Raw genomic sequence first — 17,523 nt, 5'->3', positions numbered from 1 at the left:
CCCAACTATGCCAATAGCTATATGTATGCTTATGAGCAAGAACATATTTTATCAAACTACCAGTCCAACATCATATCTTATTTTAGATATGTGGACGACATTCTGATTTTGTGGTCAGGCTCCCCTGTATCGTTTGACGGGATGATCCAGGATCTAAACAATATAGACTCCCCCGTACGTCTGAGTCACTGCAGTGACACTAATAGGATACAATTTCTCGATGTAGAGTTATATCGAACACAGAACTCTATCGGATATACCTTATACAAAAAATCGTCCGATCGTAACACAGTGCTACACGCCACTAGCTTCCATCCAGGGGCTCTTAAAAGATCTCTTCCGATCTCCCAATTCCTTAGGGTACTACGGAACAATTCAGATCCAGACAATATCAAAGACCAGATGGACACCATGCAGCAATCTTTTTTACAGAGGGGATACTTACCCCATACACTCAAACGATCACTACAGAGAGCCACCGAGATCTTTCATCAATCTTTGCCTAATACCTCCACACCTCCACAATATCCAGCAACCATCACACTACCATTCTTGTATCACACAGCAAGCGATCGAATCGCGAAGGTGATTCGAAATAGATGGGACCTATTGGCCGCAGACCCTACACTGCACCCTACTTTCTCTCACCCTCCCCGGATTGCCTTCAGACGTAACCGCAACCTGAGGGACATCTTAGTAAAAAGTGACTACATCAACCAATACGAGACTAAAAAAGGACACACGAAAATGGGATGCTTCAAATGTACCAATTGTGTAACATGCGGACACATGCTTACGGGTCCATCATTCGCCCATCCACACTCGGGAAAACGATATCTCATCATACACCACATCACTTGTCTCACGGATCATGTGGTCTACCTTATCTCATGCCCCTGTGGTCTCTACTATGTGGGGAAGACAGACCTTACACTACGAGACAGAATGCGGGGACACCGCTCAGGCATTATGACCGCCTTTAGGGACGGCAAAACGGAGAAACCGGTGGCTAAACATTTTTTAGAAGCTAACCATCGACTCCCGACTTTGAAGTTCACCGCCATCGACCATATCCCCCCACTATCCAGAGGCGGTGATCGTTCTAAAAGTCTGCTCCAACGGGAAACGTACTGGATAAAGACGCTCGATACAGTGCACCCTAGAGGCCTAAACGAATATATATCCTTCCACTCTTTCTTGGACAATCGCTAAAAGCTGGATCTCTCTCATCTAGTCTTAGAAAATATAAAAATATTATTATACACTAGGTCTTTATTCTCATGTTCTCCTTTATGGCATATATAGGCAGACATCAATTGAATGTCTATATCTATATGATATACGCTATCTCTGGACATTATTTCCATATCTGGTTTCGCTGACCATTTATATATATAATCCTTGTACATATGTATATATATTTACCATTGCCTGTACCTGTATGTTATAAGTTGCATTTACACACCCGTTCCTCACCTGACCCCCTGGGACCTTCACTCTTTGCACCCTTTCACACTCACCCACCACCTTATTTACACACCATCATCTTCCACCTAGGCTTCCTTTTGACTTACCCTTTCTCCCCTCACTGTATCCATACACGATTTGGCGTGATTTTTTGTAGCGTCACCATCACACATTATTTAGGGTGTCTGTTTTTCACAATTTAGACCGTCCACCTCTATACACTGTCAGAATCCCACACTCCTCCCCTTTTTCTCTTTTTTTTCTTTTTTTCCTCTTTTTCTTCGTCATCTCTTCCCTCGTTACACCCACCTATCTTATTCACGCCACATTTGGCAACCCACTAGATTCATCACTTGTTTCACATGCATCCTTGCTTCACGTAGCACATACACCACTCCTACATGTTCTACACACTTCACACGCCTCTAGGTCCCTCTGAGAATTAGACATCTCTTTACGCATGCGCATGTTGCGGACGTCTCCAAGACTACTAGACGCTCCCCCATAATCTTTATTTATGGCCCATTGCGCTTGCTAACACATTAGACATCCATCTGGGGCACCTTTCCAGGCTGGTATATTATCCCATATACATTTTTTATTTATTCATAATTGTTAGATCGTCTTCCTTGCTTTTAAAACATTTCCGTATCTTTTCCTGTCACGCATGCGCACGCAAAGGCTGTTGCCATAGATACATGACGCACATTCTCAATCCTTATCGGATACACACGTTTGACGTCATCACTCCGCGACGCATGCTATGTCAATCACTACACAAGCGTTTACACATGGTGATGGGGGATCACGGTCACACTGGGGTAAGTGACTTCTTGTTAATTACTTTGGTTATATAAAGACACCATTTCAAGTTTGTTGTTATCTTGATAAAGACCTGCGGGTCGAAACGTCGATCTTCACACACAGATTAAGCTTTTTTTCAAACAAGTCCTTTGGAGTGCTCTGAATCATTGTTTTCTACATACCTACGCTCTGCAGCACCAAGGCATTTTTTTGAGGATAACTATTTAAGGTAGAGTGCCAGATTTCGAATTTGTATATATATATATATATATATATATATATATACATACCTACATACACGCACGCACAGAGAAATGGGGTGCACTCAGACACCAAAACAACTTTAGCGTAATGAAGCAGTTTTGGTGTATAGATCGTGCCCCTGCAGTCTCACTGCTCAATTCTCTGCCATTTAGTGGTTAAATCACTTTGTTTATGCAGCCCCAAGCACACCTCCCTGCATGTGACACAGCTTTCCGAAATACTTCCTGTAAAGAGTCATCTAATGTTTATACATCCTTTATTGCAAATTCTGTTTAATTTAGAATTTCATATGCAGGAGCCTCCTGTATGTAATTAGAGTTCAATTTACAGGTCAAGAGATAAAAGCTTTTAAAGTAAATTACATCTGATTAAAATTGAAACCATTTTCTCATGCAGGCTGTGTCAGTCACAGCCAGGGGAGTTGTGGCTACGGCTGAATGACAGAAACAAAAGTAATTTAACTACTAAATGGCAGAAAATTAAGCAGTGAGACTTCAGTGGCATGATATATCCACCCAAACTGTTTCATTAAGCTAAAGTTGCTTTGGTGACTATAGTGTCCCTTTAAGCATATTACAGTTCTGTTTGAAATGGGGTAATTAGCATTTGATAGAGTATGCTCTGCTTAGTGTTGTACTGATCACTCCTGTTTGGTTGAGGACAGATAAGATACAGACAATAATATTTGTTTGTTAGAATCCAGCCACAGACTGCTTCATTGCTTTTACCGTTTTAGTTATATTGTTACAACTTCTGTTCAAACTGTTACTTTATTCTACCAAAACAACATGCTTCTCAAGAAATAATCAAGTTCCCAGTCATGCATAAACAACAAGGCATAACTTTAAAAAACATGTTATCTTGTTTTTGTTTTGATCTATTACCTCAATGCTATCCGTACATATAGGTAGAAAAATAAAAAAAAAATGGCAACAGAACTCATGTTTGTGTATCTGTTTCCTGACACAATCTAAACAAAAAAAAAAATATGACTCAATGCCTAGCAAGAGGCATTAAAGGAAACCAAACCGATTTAATGAATACTTAAAGGGACAATATAGACACCCATCCACTTCAGCTCATTGAAGTGTTCTGGGTGCAGTGTCCCTATTGCTCTTAGTGCTGCAATCTAAAACATTGCAATTCCAGAGAAACTGTAATGTTTACATTGCACCACTAAGTCTGCCTCCAATGGCTGTCTATCTTTGGTCCGGTATCTGACGCTGGACATCCTCACGCTCTGCATGAGGACATCCAGCATCAGATTTTTCCGAATAGGAAACATTGGTTGGTCTATTGCGCACGCGGCACTTGCTCGTCGTGAGTCGTCGGAGGAGGCGGAGACGCGACCCTGAACAAAGGGACATTGCCGCTGGTATCAGGTAAGTAAATAAAGGGGGAGAAGGCATGGGGGAGGGGAAGGGAGGCGAAGCAGAGAAAGCTTTAGTGCCAGGTTTGTATTCCTGGCACTTATGGTATCCCTTTAAATTCACATAAATTCATACATTACCCTAAAATTAAAAGGTATGGTTCTCTACTAAAACTATGGTGGTGCGTACTGAAAGACAACATAGGAATAACAGTAAACAAAATGGTAAGGATTACTAAACAAGGGAGAAGCGGAATCTGGCTTATATGGACTGTCAATCTCATGATGCTCAGCCAGCATCTCCAGCATTATAGTTCACTAGTTCACCGTTGTTGGAGTGTTAAAGGAACACTTCAAACACTTAAAGTCATTGAAGTGCTTTACGTGTGAAGAGTGTGTCTTGATTTTTTTCCATCTTACCAAAAGTGCACATTTAAATAGAAATTGATACTTTTGTATTTATTTTTATAAATCAATCTTGATGCACCCCCTGGCTGTCAGGCAACCTGTCCTGTTACTTCCTGGTTGTTTAGCTCAGTGACTCTAAACTCAAGAGGCAGCAACTGTCCAGAGCAACTGCATTGCAAATACTTCTCATTGAGCTGCATTGGGAAGTCTGTAATTGGACAGCCACAGAAAGTCTGGGTGGGAAAGAAGAGGAGGGCTTGCAAAGGCTGCAGGCAAGAGAACTATATAAATATATATATAAATCAATAGTTAAATGCATGCATGTTTTCATTGAGGGCATATCTAATAAATATTGTTTTTTTTAATGTTTGGTTGTTTTTTTTGGCAGTGGAATGGTGACCCTTTAAAGATTATCTGGCATCTTACCAAGTGTCCTTTGAGAAGAACATGCAAAATGAATTATACAAATTAAATGTATGACAGATTTTTTTAAAAAAAATCATAAATCAAGCAATTCCAGAATAGCATAGAATCAAGAGAAGTCCTATAAATGTACAATTGATGCAAAGGGAGCAAACAAGAAACAGAAATAGAACAGTGAGTGAAAAAGCAAATAATTTGCATTTACCATGCATTTGTATCCCATTGTATGCGACAAATATATTAACCCTTTCACCACCGAGTAGGACAAAATAGCAATTTCGTGTATCATGCTGTTCAGGAAGATTTAAAACGTCTAATTAATAAATTAAAGTTTATTCTCCCTATTTTTCTAATTATAAGTGGATCGGAGGAGTGTCTTCAAACAGATTTATTTTTAAAGAATAAATGAATAGAAAACAGCTTATCTAAACGTTGTCTAAATATGCCCACATTAGGCATTTCTTGGGGACTTTAATTATGGGGAGGGGGGGGGGGGTTGATACATTAATAAGTGAGGGAATTGGAATCACCCATGATCCATACTTTAAAGGTATGGGCAGTAATATGGGTCTCCCCCGGTGTTTCAAACCCCATCTCTTACCTAAACAATGAATAAGCAGTCATTTTCACCGTACAATATGTGAAAATATACAGCAGTATTCTTGGATCCAATTTTGTGACTCTGTGGCCAATTGCTGAAGGTTTTTTTTGTTTGTTTTTTAAAGTTTGTACTTAGTCAGCCCTTTGTGGACTGACTCCACAGAGTTAACACCTACTTCTGTTTTTGAAAACAGGTGAGACACATACAACATTCTGAAAAGGCAGTTCTGGTGAAAGATCCCCTCCCCCCTCCTTAAAATGTGCTACAATATGTCTTTAACCCCTTAAGGACCAAACTTCTGGAATAAAAGGGAATTATGACATGTCACACATGTCATGTGTCCTTAAAGGGTTAAGACGGAAATTAGTACCAGAAGGTGTTTGTTTCAGATTTTAACATGCATTAACTAGGTAAACAACAATCTCTGTAACACATTTTAATTGAGCCGTGAATAACAGAATTTTTGATTTTTTTTGTTGTTGTTGTATGTTTTAGATTTGAACTATATCACTGTTGGTATGGTTAGATAACACAAATCAGTTGTGGACACTCACAACATGGTATCAATCTGCCTTTCCATTAAACACATTGGCCAGATGGTTCCAGGTAGGAACCCAGTAACATTATTGATATAGAATATAGAATGATGATCATAAACTACCCTGGCCTGCACTTGGGAGCAGCTAATGTAGTCCAACGTTAAAGGGACACTCCAGGCACCAAGACCACTTCTGCTCATTGGAGTGGTCTGGGTGCCAACTCCCACTACCCTTAACCCTGCAAGTGTAATTATTGCAGTTTTTCATAAACTGCAATAATTACATTGCAGGGTTAACTCCACCTCTAGTGGCTGTCTACTAGACAGCCACTAGAGGTCACTCACTAGTTTCTAGCACAGGTTTCCTGTGCTAGAGCGTCGCTGGACGTCCTCACGCTGTGTGAGGACCTCCAGCGTCGCTCAAAACCCCATAGGAAAGCATTGAAATGATTTTTCAATGCTTTCCTATGGGGAGACGTAATGCACATGTGCGGCATTTCCGCGCATGCGCATTAGGTCTCCTCGGCCGGTGGGCGAGATTAGTCTCGCCCACCGGCCGACGTAATCACAAGGAGGAGCGTCGCGGAGGCGGAGACAGCGGCGAGGGACATCGCCGCTGTCCCAGGTAAGTCACTGAAGGGGTTTTCACCCCTTCAGTAACCGGGGATTGGGAGGGAGAGGGACCCTCCAGTGCCAGAAAAACAGATAGTTTTTCTGGCACTGGAGTTTCCCTTTAACATGTTGTTGGCCCATTATCCAGACAAAAATAACACAAGCAATCCAAACCATGCCTTTATCTCTGTATCAAAACCTAAAGCTTAAATTACGTGAACCATTTTTCTCAGTGAGGCTCTTTACTTGATTAAAAGATGATCCAATGGTGGACACCACTGGTGCTTCACTAGTATGGTGGAAACAAAACTATGGTAAAACTATGGTACTGTTGGAAATCTAAAGGTCAAGATGGTACACGGATCCAAGAGCAACTGCAATCTATGTAACAAAAAAAGGTAATAGCTGGGAATAATTTGTGCTTTTCCCACCAAAGCATGGTTTATTTCAACACACCGTTTAATTCCACAAAAACCCAATTACATCGTACTATATGGTCACTATTGCTTTTTCCTCCTATCAGAGCAACTGAGCGCATTTTTGATACCTAATGCTTTGTTCCCCCCCCCTTAAAAAAAATGATTGATCCCACACTAAAAAGAGAAGAATATTCTTATTTTGCCAAGATAAACAGAAGACATTTACTCACAGGTCGAAGACTCCTGCTCACACATGCCGCGATTATTAAGTCACCAACGTTTATAGTCCCTTTTTGCTTAAAGTTATGTAAAGCAATATATAGTCATCCTTCTGTTGGTATGGCACAGGAAAGTATTCCTACTAGTTAAACGGTAGATATTTCGATGCAATTGTATGTCAGCCCAATTCCGTATAGCTATGTGAATGTGAGACGTAAACATATGCTTCAGAAAGACTCCTCTCCATGTCTGCTGGTAAATTAACAGGAAGAAGAAATGGCAATATGACCTACAACAGGTGCGATGATTAGCAGCGGACACTGTAAATTTTTAACCTGTGTGATTACACTGCACAAACACACACACAGACACTAGTTTTACTTCTTCTTTCCGGAGGTCTATAAAATACATTTCATTAACTCAGAGTTAACTTCTCCTTTATTGTTACTGTCTGCTCTATTCAGGACACAGCAAATCAAAACGTGAATAAGCCGTAGATTTAAAAAAATAAGTAAGTGTAATCAATCGTAAAAATGGAGAGGTGGAAGTTGTTCCAAGAATAAATCTGTCAAAATGCAATTCATTAAAACCTTTAATGAAATTCACTTTAAGTCACTTTTCGTTTCCGGTGCAGGTTGGGTTCTTAAAAAGGAACTGTCACTTGGTAGTTTTTAACACAAACAGATAGCTAACTAAAAATTAGCTTTTGGTAGTGCTGCTTAGTTTCAAAATAGCTCACTCGTTTTTGTCGAACATTCCATGTTACTCAATATAACCAACAGCACATACACAACTAAAGAAATACCTGAGCACACATGGGTTCTATGGCATTTCTGTAAAAAACGCATCACAGCTAATAAGATACTAAACAAAGCACGCAGAAAGTGCAGCAGAGGTATGTTGTTGTTTTTTTTTTAAACTTACCTTTACTGTTTTCTGCTCAATAAACACTGTAATAGTGTTTACTGTTGTGACAGGATAAGGATCTGGCTCTCTGATAAGTGACCGTTTTGCTAATAAACTGACAAGCAGACAATGGTATGTTTTACGCTAAATATATTTTTAAAAAATATATATTTTTTTTAAATGTTACTGTACTTTCAAGGTGTGCCATTTTCACGCACACTTTTATGGCAACCGTCGATTTTAGCACAGAAATGCAAGACATGATATCAGGCAGCAGATTTAAAGTGATAATCGCAACATCAAGCTTACAGTTTTCATGTGGTGATGGGATCTTTTCACAACGCATATTTCCAGATATAAGCCATGTCTGATTACCAATTCAGTATAGCACAGTTCTGTCGACACTTTGTAAATATCCAACCAGTCTCTGCACAGAAAAAGAATATATACAGGATTAGTACAATAATTTATCTTATACTACAACTAAAAAAATATGCATTCATCTGTAGACTCATAATATAATATTTATAGAACATTCAAAATATTGGATATATTGATTAAAAGGAATAAAAAAAACAAATTTGACAGATAGAAACAAAATAAATTAAACTCTTGAGAATCCTGCCTGCAAGCTTATGAATATCCACACCAAACTATATACACATTAAATTAATTATTAATAATCATTTTTATTAAAAGATATAAACAATCAATTTTGTGCATATTTCTATGTCCCTCATTGGATGAGAGGGTACTGTGCATATTGGACATCTGACGTCAGCACGCACAGCATGCTGGTGACAGGTGTTTGATGGCGGCACACTGTTGGCCAACTTCCCTTTCGTGCCACTCACGTTCCCACCCCACATCCCTCCACCAGCAGATAGGGGGAAATCACATCAGCAGAGGAGGATTGGGCAGAGGGGAGAACTTCACCTTGGCACTGGAAAAGAGGTATGTTATGTTTTATTTTTAGGCGGACCAGGAAAGGAGGGGTTACTGTTTTTAGCTGGAGTAAACCTTTAGGAAGGTACCCACTGGCTACTAATCAGTGGGTATGAAGTTAAATTACCAGAGAATACATGTGTAGAATTAAGAGAAGGATAATAAGAATAACAGGATTAAAGGTTCCACTATTTTGCTATCATGATGTATGGAGATGGTGTGCTAAGTTTTAAAATTGGTAAATGCAAACAAATTCACATAGTCCAATATTTCATTCAATAGCATGTGCTCCTATCTGGATGGCAAGGTTAGCTATCATTAGCATATAATGAAATGTTGGAGGATAATTCCTAGGAGAACCCTATAGAATCCTAGGTGCTAATGACCATCAATATATTGCAGGTATAAATCAGGTCTAAGATAGTAACTCTCTGCAAGGACTAGGGCACAGACCATACTGGATAGAATCCCAGGACACATGGTAACCCTTTGAGTATGCAAGCTGTATGATAATGTTCTCCCAAGATTAAATGCTATGTGTTAGGAACACAAACAAGGTTCACTTACCTATTTGCAGTGCTGAGGGAGCCTTAGCTCTTACCTATCATAAAGGCGCATTGGGGATCTGATACGCATGCGCGGCAAGCGCCTCAATTTTCTACAGGGGTTTTGCATCATGTTTTAAAGAGTTTTACTAGTTCTGCTGCTTGTCCATAATAACAAAGTTTTGTGTTCTGTCTCTAAAACAGTAGTTTGACTACTGTTAAACACCTATAAGCTAAGCAAAATGCTTATTAAAGGGACACTATAATGGAGTGTCCCTTTAAGGTTATTAACTAGTTGGCACACCACATAAAAGCCTGCTAACTTGGAATACCACATGAAGGCCTACTAACCTGGGATACCACATAAAGGCCTACTTACCTGGAATACCACATAAAAGCCTGCTAACCTGGGATACCACATAAAGGCCTACTCTGTTAACAAACTACATAAAAGGCTATTACGCCCAAAGGGTATTATGCATGCACATTACAAAAATGCCTAATAAACAAAAACAACATATTAACACCCAAAAACCGAAGTTAACAGGATTACATGAATGTTTCTGAGTTAATGTAAAGTTAAATTCAAACAACAAGTTAGCAGAATGAGTTATGGCTGCGTTGACACAGCTGCATCCTGCGGTTAACAACATTTTTGTGGCTTTGCACTTTAAGTGATTTGCTTTGAGCTTTTAGCTGTTAACATAAAGTGTATAAGTAGAATGGCCATAGCACATCACCAGTAGTGAATGTGAAATAAAACAGGACAGGTACAACAAACTGCTTAAAACAGCAATGGCAACCACAGCCAGTCAATAGGAATATTCACATGACAGGGTGGCAGCAATGGCTATAGCATTAATTAACCTCCCCTTAAAACAATTATTTTGGCCAAAGTATCCAACGATTTAATTGCTGCTAAATCTCGCGGCCATTACTCTATCCTGATTCTCCTTGATCTTTCTGCTGCCTTTGACACTGTTGATCATCAACAGCTTCTTCGCATTCTCCGTAATTTTGGTCTACAAGATATTGCTCTCTCCTGGTGCTCCTCCTACCTCTCCCAGTGCCCTTTCAGTGTTTCTTTCTCTGGCTCTGCCTCTTCTCCCCAACTCCTCTCTGTTGGTGTCCCCCAAGGTTCTGTCCTTGGTCCCCTACTGTTCTCCATCTATACTGCCTCCCTTGGTAAACTCATCAGCTCCTTTGGCTTCCGTTAGCATTTCTATGCAGATGACACGCAAATCTACCCGTCCTCTCCTGATCTCTCTCCGCCTATCTTTACTAGTCTCTCTGACTGCCTCTCTGCGATTTTCAACTGGATGGCTGCTCACTTCCTTAAACTCAACCTGTCCAAAACAGAACTTCTGGTCTTTCCTCCCTTGAGTGTTACTACTCCCGTGTCTGTCTCCCTCCAAGTCAACGGTGCTACCATCACCTCTACCTCACAGGCTCGCTGCCTGGGTGTTCTTTTTGACTCCAACCTCTGCTTCACCCCTCATGTTCAATCAATCGCCAAATCCTGTTGCTTCCATCTCAAAAACATAGCGCGCATTCGCCCCTATTTAACACCGGATGCGGCTAAGGTGCTGGTCGTTGCTGTTGTTCTCTCTTGCCTTGACTACTGCAATACCCTTCTCAGTGGTCTTATGTGTTCCCAAATTGCACCGCTGCAATCTATAATGAATGTGACGGCAAGGCTCATTTTCCTGTCCACTCGCACCTCCTACATGTCCCTGCTCTGTCAGTCCCTGCATTGTTTTCCAGTTAAATATAGGGCTCAATTAAAAATTCTGGTGCTTGCTTACAAGTCCCTACATAATGCTGCTCCAACCTACCTATCCTCAATAATACACAAGTATGTCCCGTCGAGGCCCCTGCGCTCTGCCAAAGACCTACGTAGATCATCTGTCCGTACTCCCACCTCTAATGCTCGCCTACAAGATTTCTGCAGGGCTGCACCTCTTCTTTGGAGCTCCCTTCCCTTCTCTGTAAGACTTTCACCCAGTCTCCACTCATTCAAAAAATCATTGAAAACTCACTTCTTCAAGAAAGCATATCAATTAAACTGTAAGCAGGTTTTTATACCCCACCACCCATGACTCCTCTCCTGCAACTCTCAAGATTACCTACTACGCCCTCAGTGAATACTTTTCTAGCAACCTACTTCGTGCCCCTACTTTTACCCTTTGTGTCACTATACCCCACTCCCTCTAGAATGTAAGCTCATTGAGCAGGGCCGTCCACCTCTCTGTCCCTGTATGTCCAGTTGTCTGGTTACAATTACATGTCTGTTAGTCCACCCATTGTACAGCGCTACAGAATCTGATGGTGCTATATAAATAATAAAATTATATATATATATATATATATATATATATATTTTTTTTTTTTTTTAATTATTATTATTATTTTTTGTTTTAAGGATATGCAGTACCCAATACAGTTAAATAACTGGTTTTATTTAAAAAGACGGCAGAGCCAGCACCTGACCGAGCAAGACGCACCTCGAGGCAGCTCTGCCTATTCACAACAATTTGCCTGAATATTACCTTACCTGACCCCTATCCTGAGGCATCCGGGTGGCCAAACTTATGGGGGAAAAAAATTAAAAACAGCGGGCGGACCCCTGTCCGGGTTCCCAAGATATCAGGGAATTCATGCGCAAAACCCCACAGCCTGAAACTTCAAAGATGGTACCGGATGAGGCCTACACCTCACCTTCGTTGGATGAGGGTGGCTTTCATGCAAACCCTCCAGCCCCATCTCGGCCACTTTCAGGGCCACAGACACCTGCAGAGGCTGACACCAAGGCTGACATCAAGGCACTGATACATGGCACCAGTCCACGACGAGTTCTCCACGCTTACCAATATTGTGGTGGCAGTGAAGGAAAGCACGGAGAGCACCAGGCTAGCACAAAAGACCACTGATGCCGCACTGGGAGCGCTACAAACAATGCATCAACTAACAGGCACAACCGGACAAAATATGGAGGAAAGGGCAAGGGCCTGAAATCTGCAGATCCGTGAGCCAGAGACGATCTCAGAAGCTGAACTTCCTCACTATTGCAGGAGGCGTATTGCCACACTACTAACACCCAAGCAAGCCAAGCACCTGACAGTTTACTCCTGCTACCGACTCACCAGGGCTACCACAGCACCCCAAGACGCACCCAGAGACATCCTACTAAAGCTAGGATGAGACTCTGACAGGGGGGTGCTCATGGGAGCAGCGAGAGGCTCTCCCATGGTGTCTTTCGAGTGGGCACAACTGGCATTATAGAGGGACTTCTCCAGGCACACCCTTAATTACTCAGCTATTGCAAGAGCACTCAATCCCTTACAAGTGGGGTCCACATCAGCTATCAAACTCCATGGACGCACCAGCCTTCCTCCAGAACCTGTGCATACCACTGTTAACGGGTGGCCATCTTGGACTGTTGCAGATGTCACCCATTTTGTACCGCGACAAGTAAAACTTATGGCACCTACCTTGCCTACCTGATACCTGCAGTGTCGGATCTCCAGGCTCTCTACTTGTTAAATTACTCATTATAGGACTCACTACATGTTTCAAAAAGTTTATGATACTGTAGATTGCTCTACCCTGGCTCTGTAAGCTACCAACTTATTTTCTGACCTAGTCTCCCCCCCCCCCACCCCCCACCCCCCCCCAACATCCTCCTCTTTATACAGCGTGCACAGTTATTTCCAGTTAATGTCTATAGGAATTATTTTACACGGTCAGCACAGGATACAGGCCTTCCGAGTAGGCAACAGTATACAACAGAGATGACCCCAGTTTGTTAAGGCAACCCTGCATACCTAAATAAGCCACAGTTACCTACGCTACGATAGTAAGCGCACAGGCATCTGAAGTTCCACATTAGCACCCCTCAGACAATGTGCATACCACCAAAGTCTAGACGAAGAGGGCACCTCAAACAATTAAAACTAAAATAGGTTTGTATGCAAAACTGGCCTTGGTACAAGTCAGGGGAAACATAGTATGTTAATTGTAATAATCAGAGAATTTATAATAATAGGTCACTTTAGCTTTAAAAGCAAGCATTGCAAATTGTAATATCTAATTGAAAATAATACCTCCCAACATTGGGCGATATGGGATCAGGATGGGAGTGGGCGTGCATTGCTGATGATGCCCATAATGGGACTACATCAGAAATGGGGTGGGACACCCACTGGATGCACATTTCAGCCTGACCTGGAGGATGTGCATAGTATACCAGTAGCAAAAGTAAAGACATACAAAGTAATCCATTAGTTGCGAAAGTATTTAATGGCAAAGTAGTGATAGTCAAGAAAGGCAAAAACACATCACAGCTTATAAAACAAGCAGAGTATCAACTGAGAAAACGAGGGCAGATTAAAGAATATTCATATGCAGTTAGGCTTGTGAATGACAGAAGAAACACAGAAAGTTACTATTAGCTGCCAGGACATGCATTGCAAATCCTTGGTTATATGGCAGGCACTTTAAGCCAGAGCTAATAGAAAACTGTATTAATTTTCTTGTATAGTTTTATTGGGTGACATGCCCTAGGGCAGGGGTAGGCAACCTTTTAGTAGCACTGTGCCAATATAGGTTTGTGATGTCCCGTAGCGTGCCGGTCCTATTTTTTTAAATTGAGGTGTGTATGCTGCCATATTCTGCTTGTGTTATTTTTACTGTAATTGCTTTGTATTGTTGTATTTGTGCGTAATATGCAGGGCCGTCTTTAATATTGACTGGACCTTGAGCAAAGCATTTGCTTGGGGCCCCCTGGACCCTGTCCCCCCTCCCCATGCGTGCAATCACGTCCTCCACCTCAACGCAGTGGCAGACCTAAAGTAGAGAGGTGCAAGAATTTTATTGGGCCTCCCTGTTGCACAGGTGATTAAAAGGTAGATCCCCATCTGTCGTGCAACTCCAGAAATGCATTGACAGCTGGGGCTCTACCATTAACCCATGTTTCCAGGTCTGTATTTAGCACTAAGCCGTTTTTGTGTGTTTGAATGTAAACACGTTTTTGTATGGAATATGTTTGTGTGTGGTGTTGGCATGATTGCAATCATGTATTTGTGTAGTGTTGGTTTTTGAATGCAGGGGTGTATTTACATATGATTTTGGTGTGTAACACAGACATGTTTCTACGTAGTGTTGAAATTTGAATGCAGGGGTGTATTTGTGTGTAGTGTTAGTGTGTGAATTCTGAGATGTATGCACATATACACGCACACAGAGATATATACACACTAAAACACACACACACACACAGATACACAGACATACTGACACACACAGACATACTAACACACACTGACAGACATACACACACACACACACACACACACACAGATATACTGACACACACAAAATGTACACTTTAAAAACCTGCTGGTGGCAGAAGGTGTTGGGAGTTGGGGTCTGGCTCTCTCAGCCAGCTCCCATCCACTCTGCCTACACTTCTTTCCCGTGCGCTCCTCTCTTTGCGGGTGGAAGTGATGCGTGTCCGTCACTTCCTCCCAGCCTGCTGCCAAAAAGCAAGGGACCCGCTCGCGACCGTGCTCCTGCTGACAGAAGCCCACCGGATGGCCCTTTGTGCACGGGCCATCAGGTGGGCCTCCTTAGTGTGCGGATTACCAGCCAGAAATGGTTGAGGCCAGCGGGGCTCACTGTGCAGCTGCCCAGTTTGCCCCGCGTTAAAGGCGGCCCTGCGTATATTAGCTATTATATTGTATATGTTCATGAGTAGTTTATGGTATTGTGTGTGATACATATGAATGTGAGTTGTGTATGGGGGCTGCTTGTGGAATTGTGTGTGTGAATGGATATGTCACATTGTGTGTTTGGTAGTGTGTGTGGGGGCTGTTTGAGGTATTGCATGTGAGAGGCTGCATGTGGGGTTGTGTGCATGTATGTGGATTGTTAGTGGTGTTGCATTTGTGCGGTTTATGTGTATGTTTGTGTGTGGGCTGTCCGTATTATTTGTATGAGGGGAGGGTTATTCAGCATTTCTGTGTATATCTACCAGTGTTAGTGGCTTCCCTGGGGTCTATGCGTTCCACCGTTGGAACACGGAAGTACATGCACGCCCGGAAGAACGCACGACGTCCGTCTAAGATTGCCCAATGAGAGAGCGTATGGAGAAACCCGGAAGTGCCCGATTCCGCGTTTTTTTTCTGAAAGATTTAACAGAAATCACCTGGATCCACAGATATAAAACAATAACTTTTTGGAACAGTACTCACATCCCTGAAGAAGTCTCCACAGACGAAACGCGTTGGATTGAGTATTTATACTACCTCATTTTATTTTATTATTGTATTTGTTTTTACTTACTATTTGTTCCTGTATTTTATACGGTATGATCAGCTGATATTCCATCTGCATCATTTATCCATTTACCACCTTGGTCCACTTGTCAGTGGAGATATGCTCGCTGATTGTTACCTTTATGTAAGTACAATCAGTGAAATAAACTTTTGATAATTTTATACAGTACTACTCTATGTATATCTTTTTTCTGCCCATTTTGAGGATTTAACATTTGGAGGAATGTTACCGTGTATGCCATACAGTGAATCGCTACAGACACCCTTAAAGGGAGATAAGCGCAGAACGGCTATACCTGTTGTAAGTTCTCTACCTCCTGGATACTTGACTTTTTGTCCATTCATACTTCACCATATTATTATATTTATGTTTTAGATCTGGTACAAGATCCCGCCCTGTCTTAAGGTTGTATTCTCTATTTGACATGCTATCCCTCTTCTATAGCGTATATTGCTTGTTTAGCCATATCTGCTATTTTTTGTTTCTGTATTGTTTATTATTGAGTGAGTGAGGTACACTTTTGGTGATAGCACATCTTCTATTTCTATTTTGGATTAACGTTATAGTACACACCTTCTGTATTTCTGTGTATGGGGGCTGCTTGTGGAATTGTGTGTGTGAATGGATATGTCACATTGTGTGTTTGGTAGTGTGTGGGGGCTGTTTGAGGTATTGCATGTGAGAGGCTGCATGTGGGGTTGTGTGCATGTATGTGGATTGTTAGTGGTGTTGCATTTGTGCGGATTATGTGTATGTTTGTGTGTGGGCTGTCCGTATTATTTGTATGAGGGGAGGGTTATTCTGCATTTCTGTGTATATCTACCAGTGTGGGTGGCTTCCCTGGGGTCCAGTGGGGACCAGGCCGGCCAGGTACATGTCAAGGACAGGAGCTGCAACTGCGAGCTGCTCTACTATTGTGTGGTTTCCCATTCACAAGTGCTGGGAGGAAGTGATCTGAGATCACTTCCTCTACGTGCTGCAATGCATAAATTGAGGATTGTCCTTCACCACCTTTTCGGTTTAGCAGATACCTGAAGTTTTACTGAGACTCCTGATAGGCCAGAGCCTGTTTGTCTCTAGCAGCCTTGAGTGCCGTGCAAAGACACCTCGAGTGCCGTGCATGGCACTAGTGCCGTAGGTTGCCTACCCCTGCCCTAGGGGGTACTGCCAGTAATGCAACTGATACAGTGCACTGTAGTGGTTATGGTGCTTGGAGAGTTCCTTTTAACCCCTTAAGGACACATGACGTGTGTGACACGTCATAATTCCCTTTTATTCCAGAAGTTTGGTCCTTAAGGGGTTAAACTACTGGCAGACTAATCTACACCAGAGAGTAATTTGATATAATTGTTTTTCTATTTGAGATTAAAGGAACACTATAGGGTCAGGAACATAAACATGTATTCCTGACCCTATAGTGTTAAAACCACCATCTAGCCCCCCTGGCCCTGCTCTTGTCTCGATACATATAGTAAAATCTTACTTGTATTCAAGTCTGGCGCTGCTGTCTCTGCCTCTGAACTGCACCTGACATCTGACATCATCAGAAGTGGTGGTCTGAGCCAATCACAATGCTTCACCATAGGATTGGCTGATCAAGGAGGAAGATCAGGGGCAGAGCCAGCACAAGTCAAACACAGCCCTGGCCAATCAGCATCTCCTCATAG

At 41.9% G+C, this 17,523-nt stretch overlaps 1 protein-coding gene across 11 annotated transcripts in view; it reads right to left on the bottom strand.

The window, feature by feature from the left end:
* Nucleotides 1-17,523, bottom strand: part of PIK3CB (phosphatidylinositol-4,5-bisphosphate 3-kinase catalytic subunit beta) — a 191,440-nt gene that overhangs the window by 123,844 nt on the left and 50,073 nt on the right. For 9 of the 11 annotated variants that reach the window (XM_063442326.1, XM_063442325.1, XM_063442329.1 and 6 more), the window contains exon 2: nt 8,340-8,457. In XM_063442326.1, the coding sequence (XP_063298396.1) occupies nt 8,340-8,376 (37 nt within the window). In that variant the 5' untranslated portion in view covers nt 8,377-8,457. Of the gene's footprint in view, nt 1-7,135; nt 7,353-8,339; nt 8,458-17,523 lie in introns of those variants that run through there. The other 2 variants (XM_063442332.1, XM_063442335.1) reach the window with 2 other exon arrangements.

The sequence above is a fragment of the Pelobates fuscus genome, chromosome 2 (assembly GCF_036172605.1).
Source record: "Pelobates fuscus isolate aPelFus1 chromosome 2, aPelFus1.pri, whole genome shotgun sequence".
Classification (NCBI taxonomy): Eukaryota; Metazoa; Chordata; class Amphibia; order Anura; family Pelobatidae; genus Pelobates; species Pelobates fuscus.
This window is presented reverse-complemented; position numbering and strand designations above follow the sequence as displayed.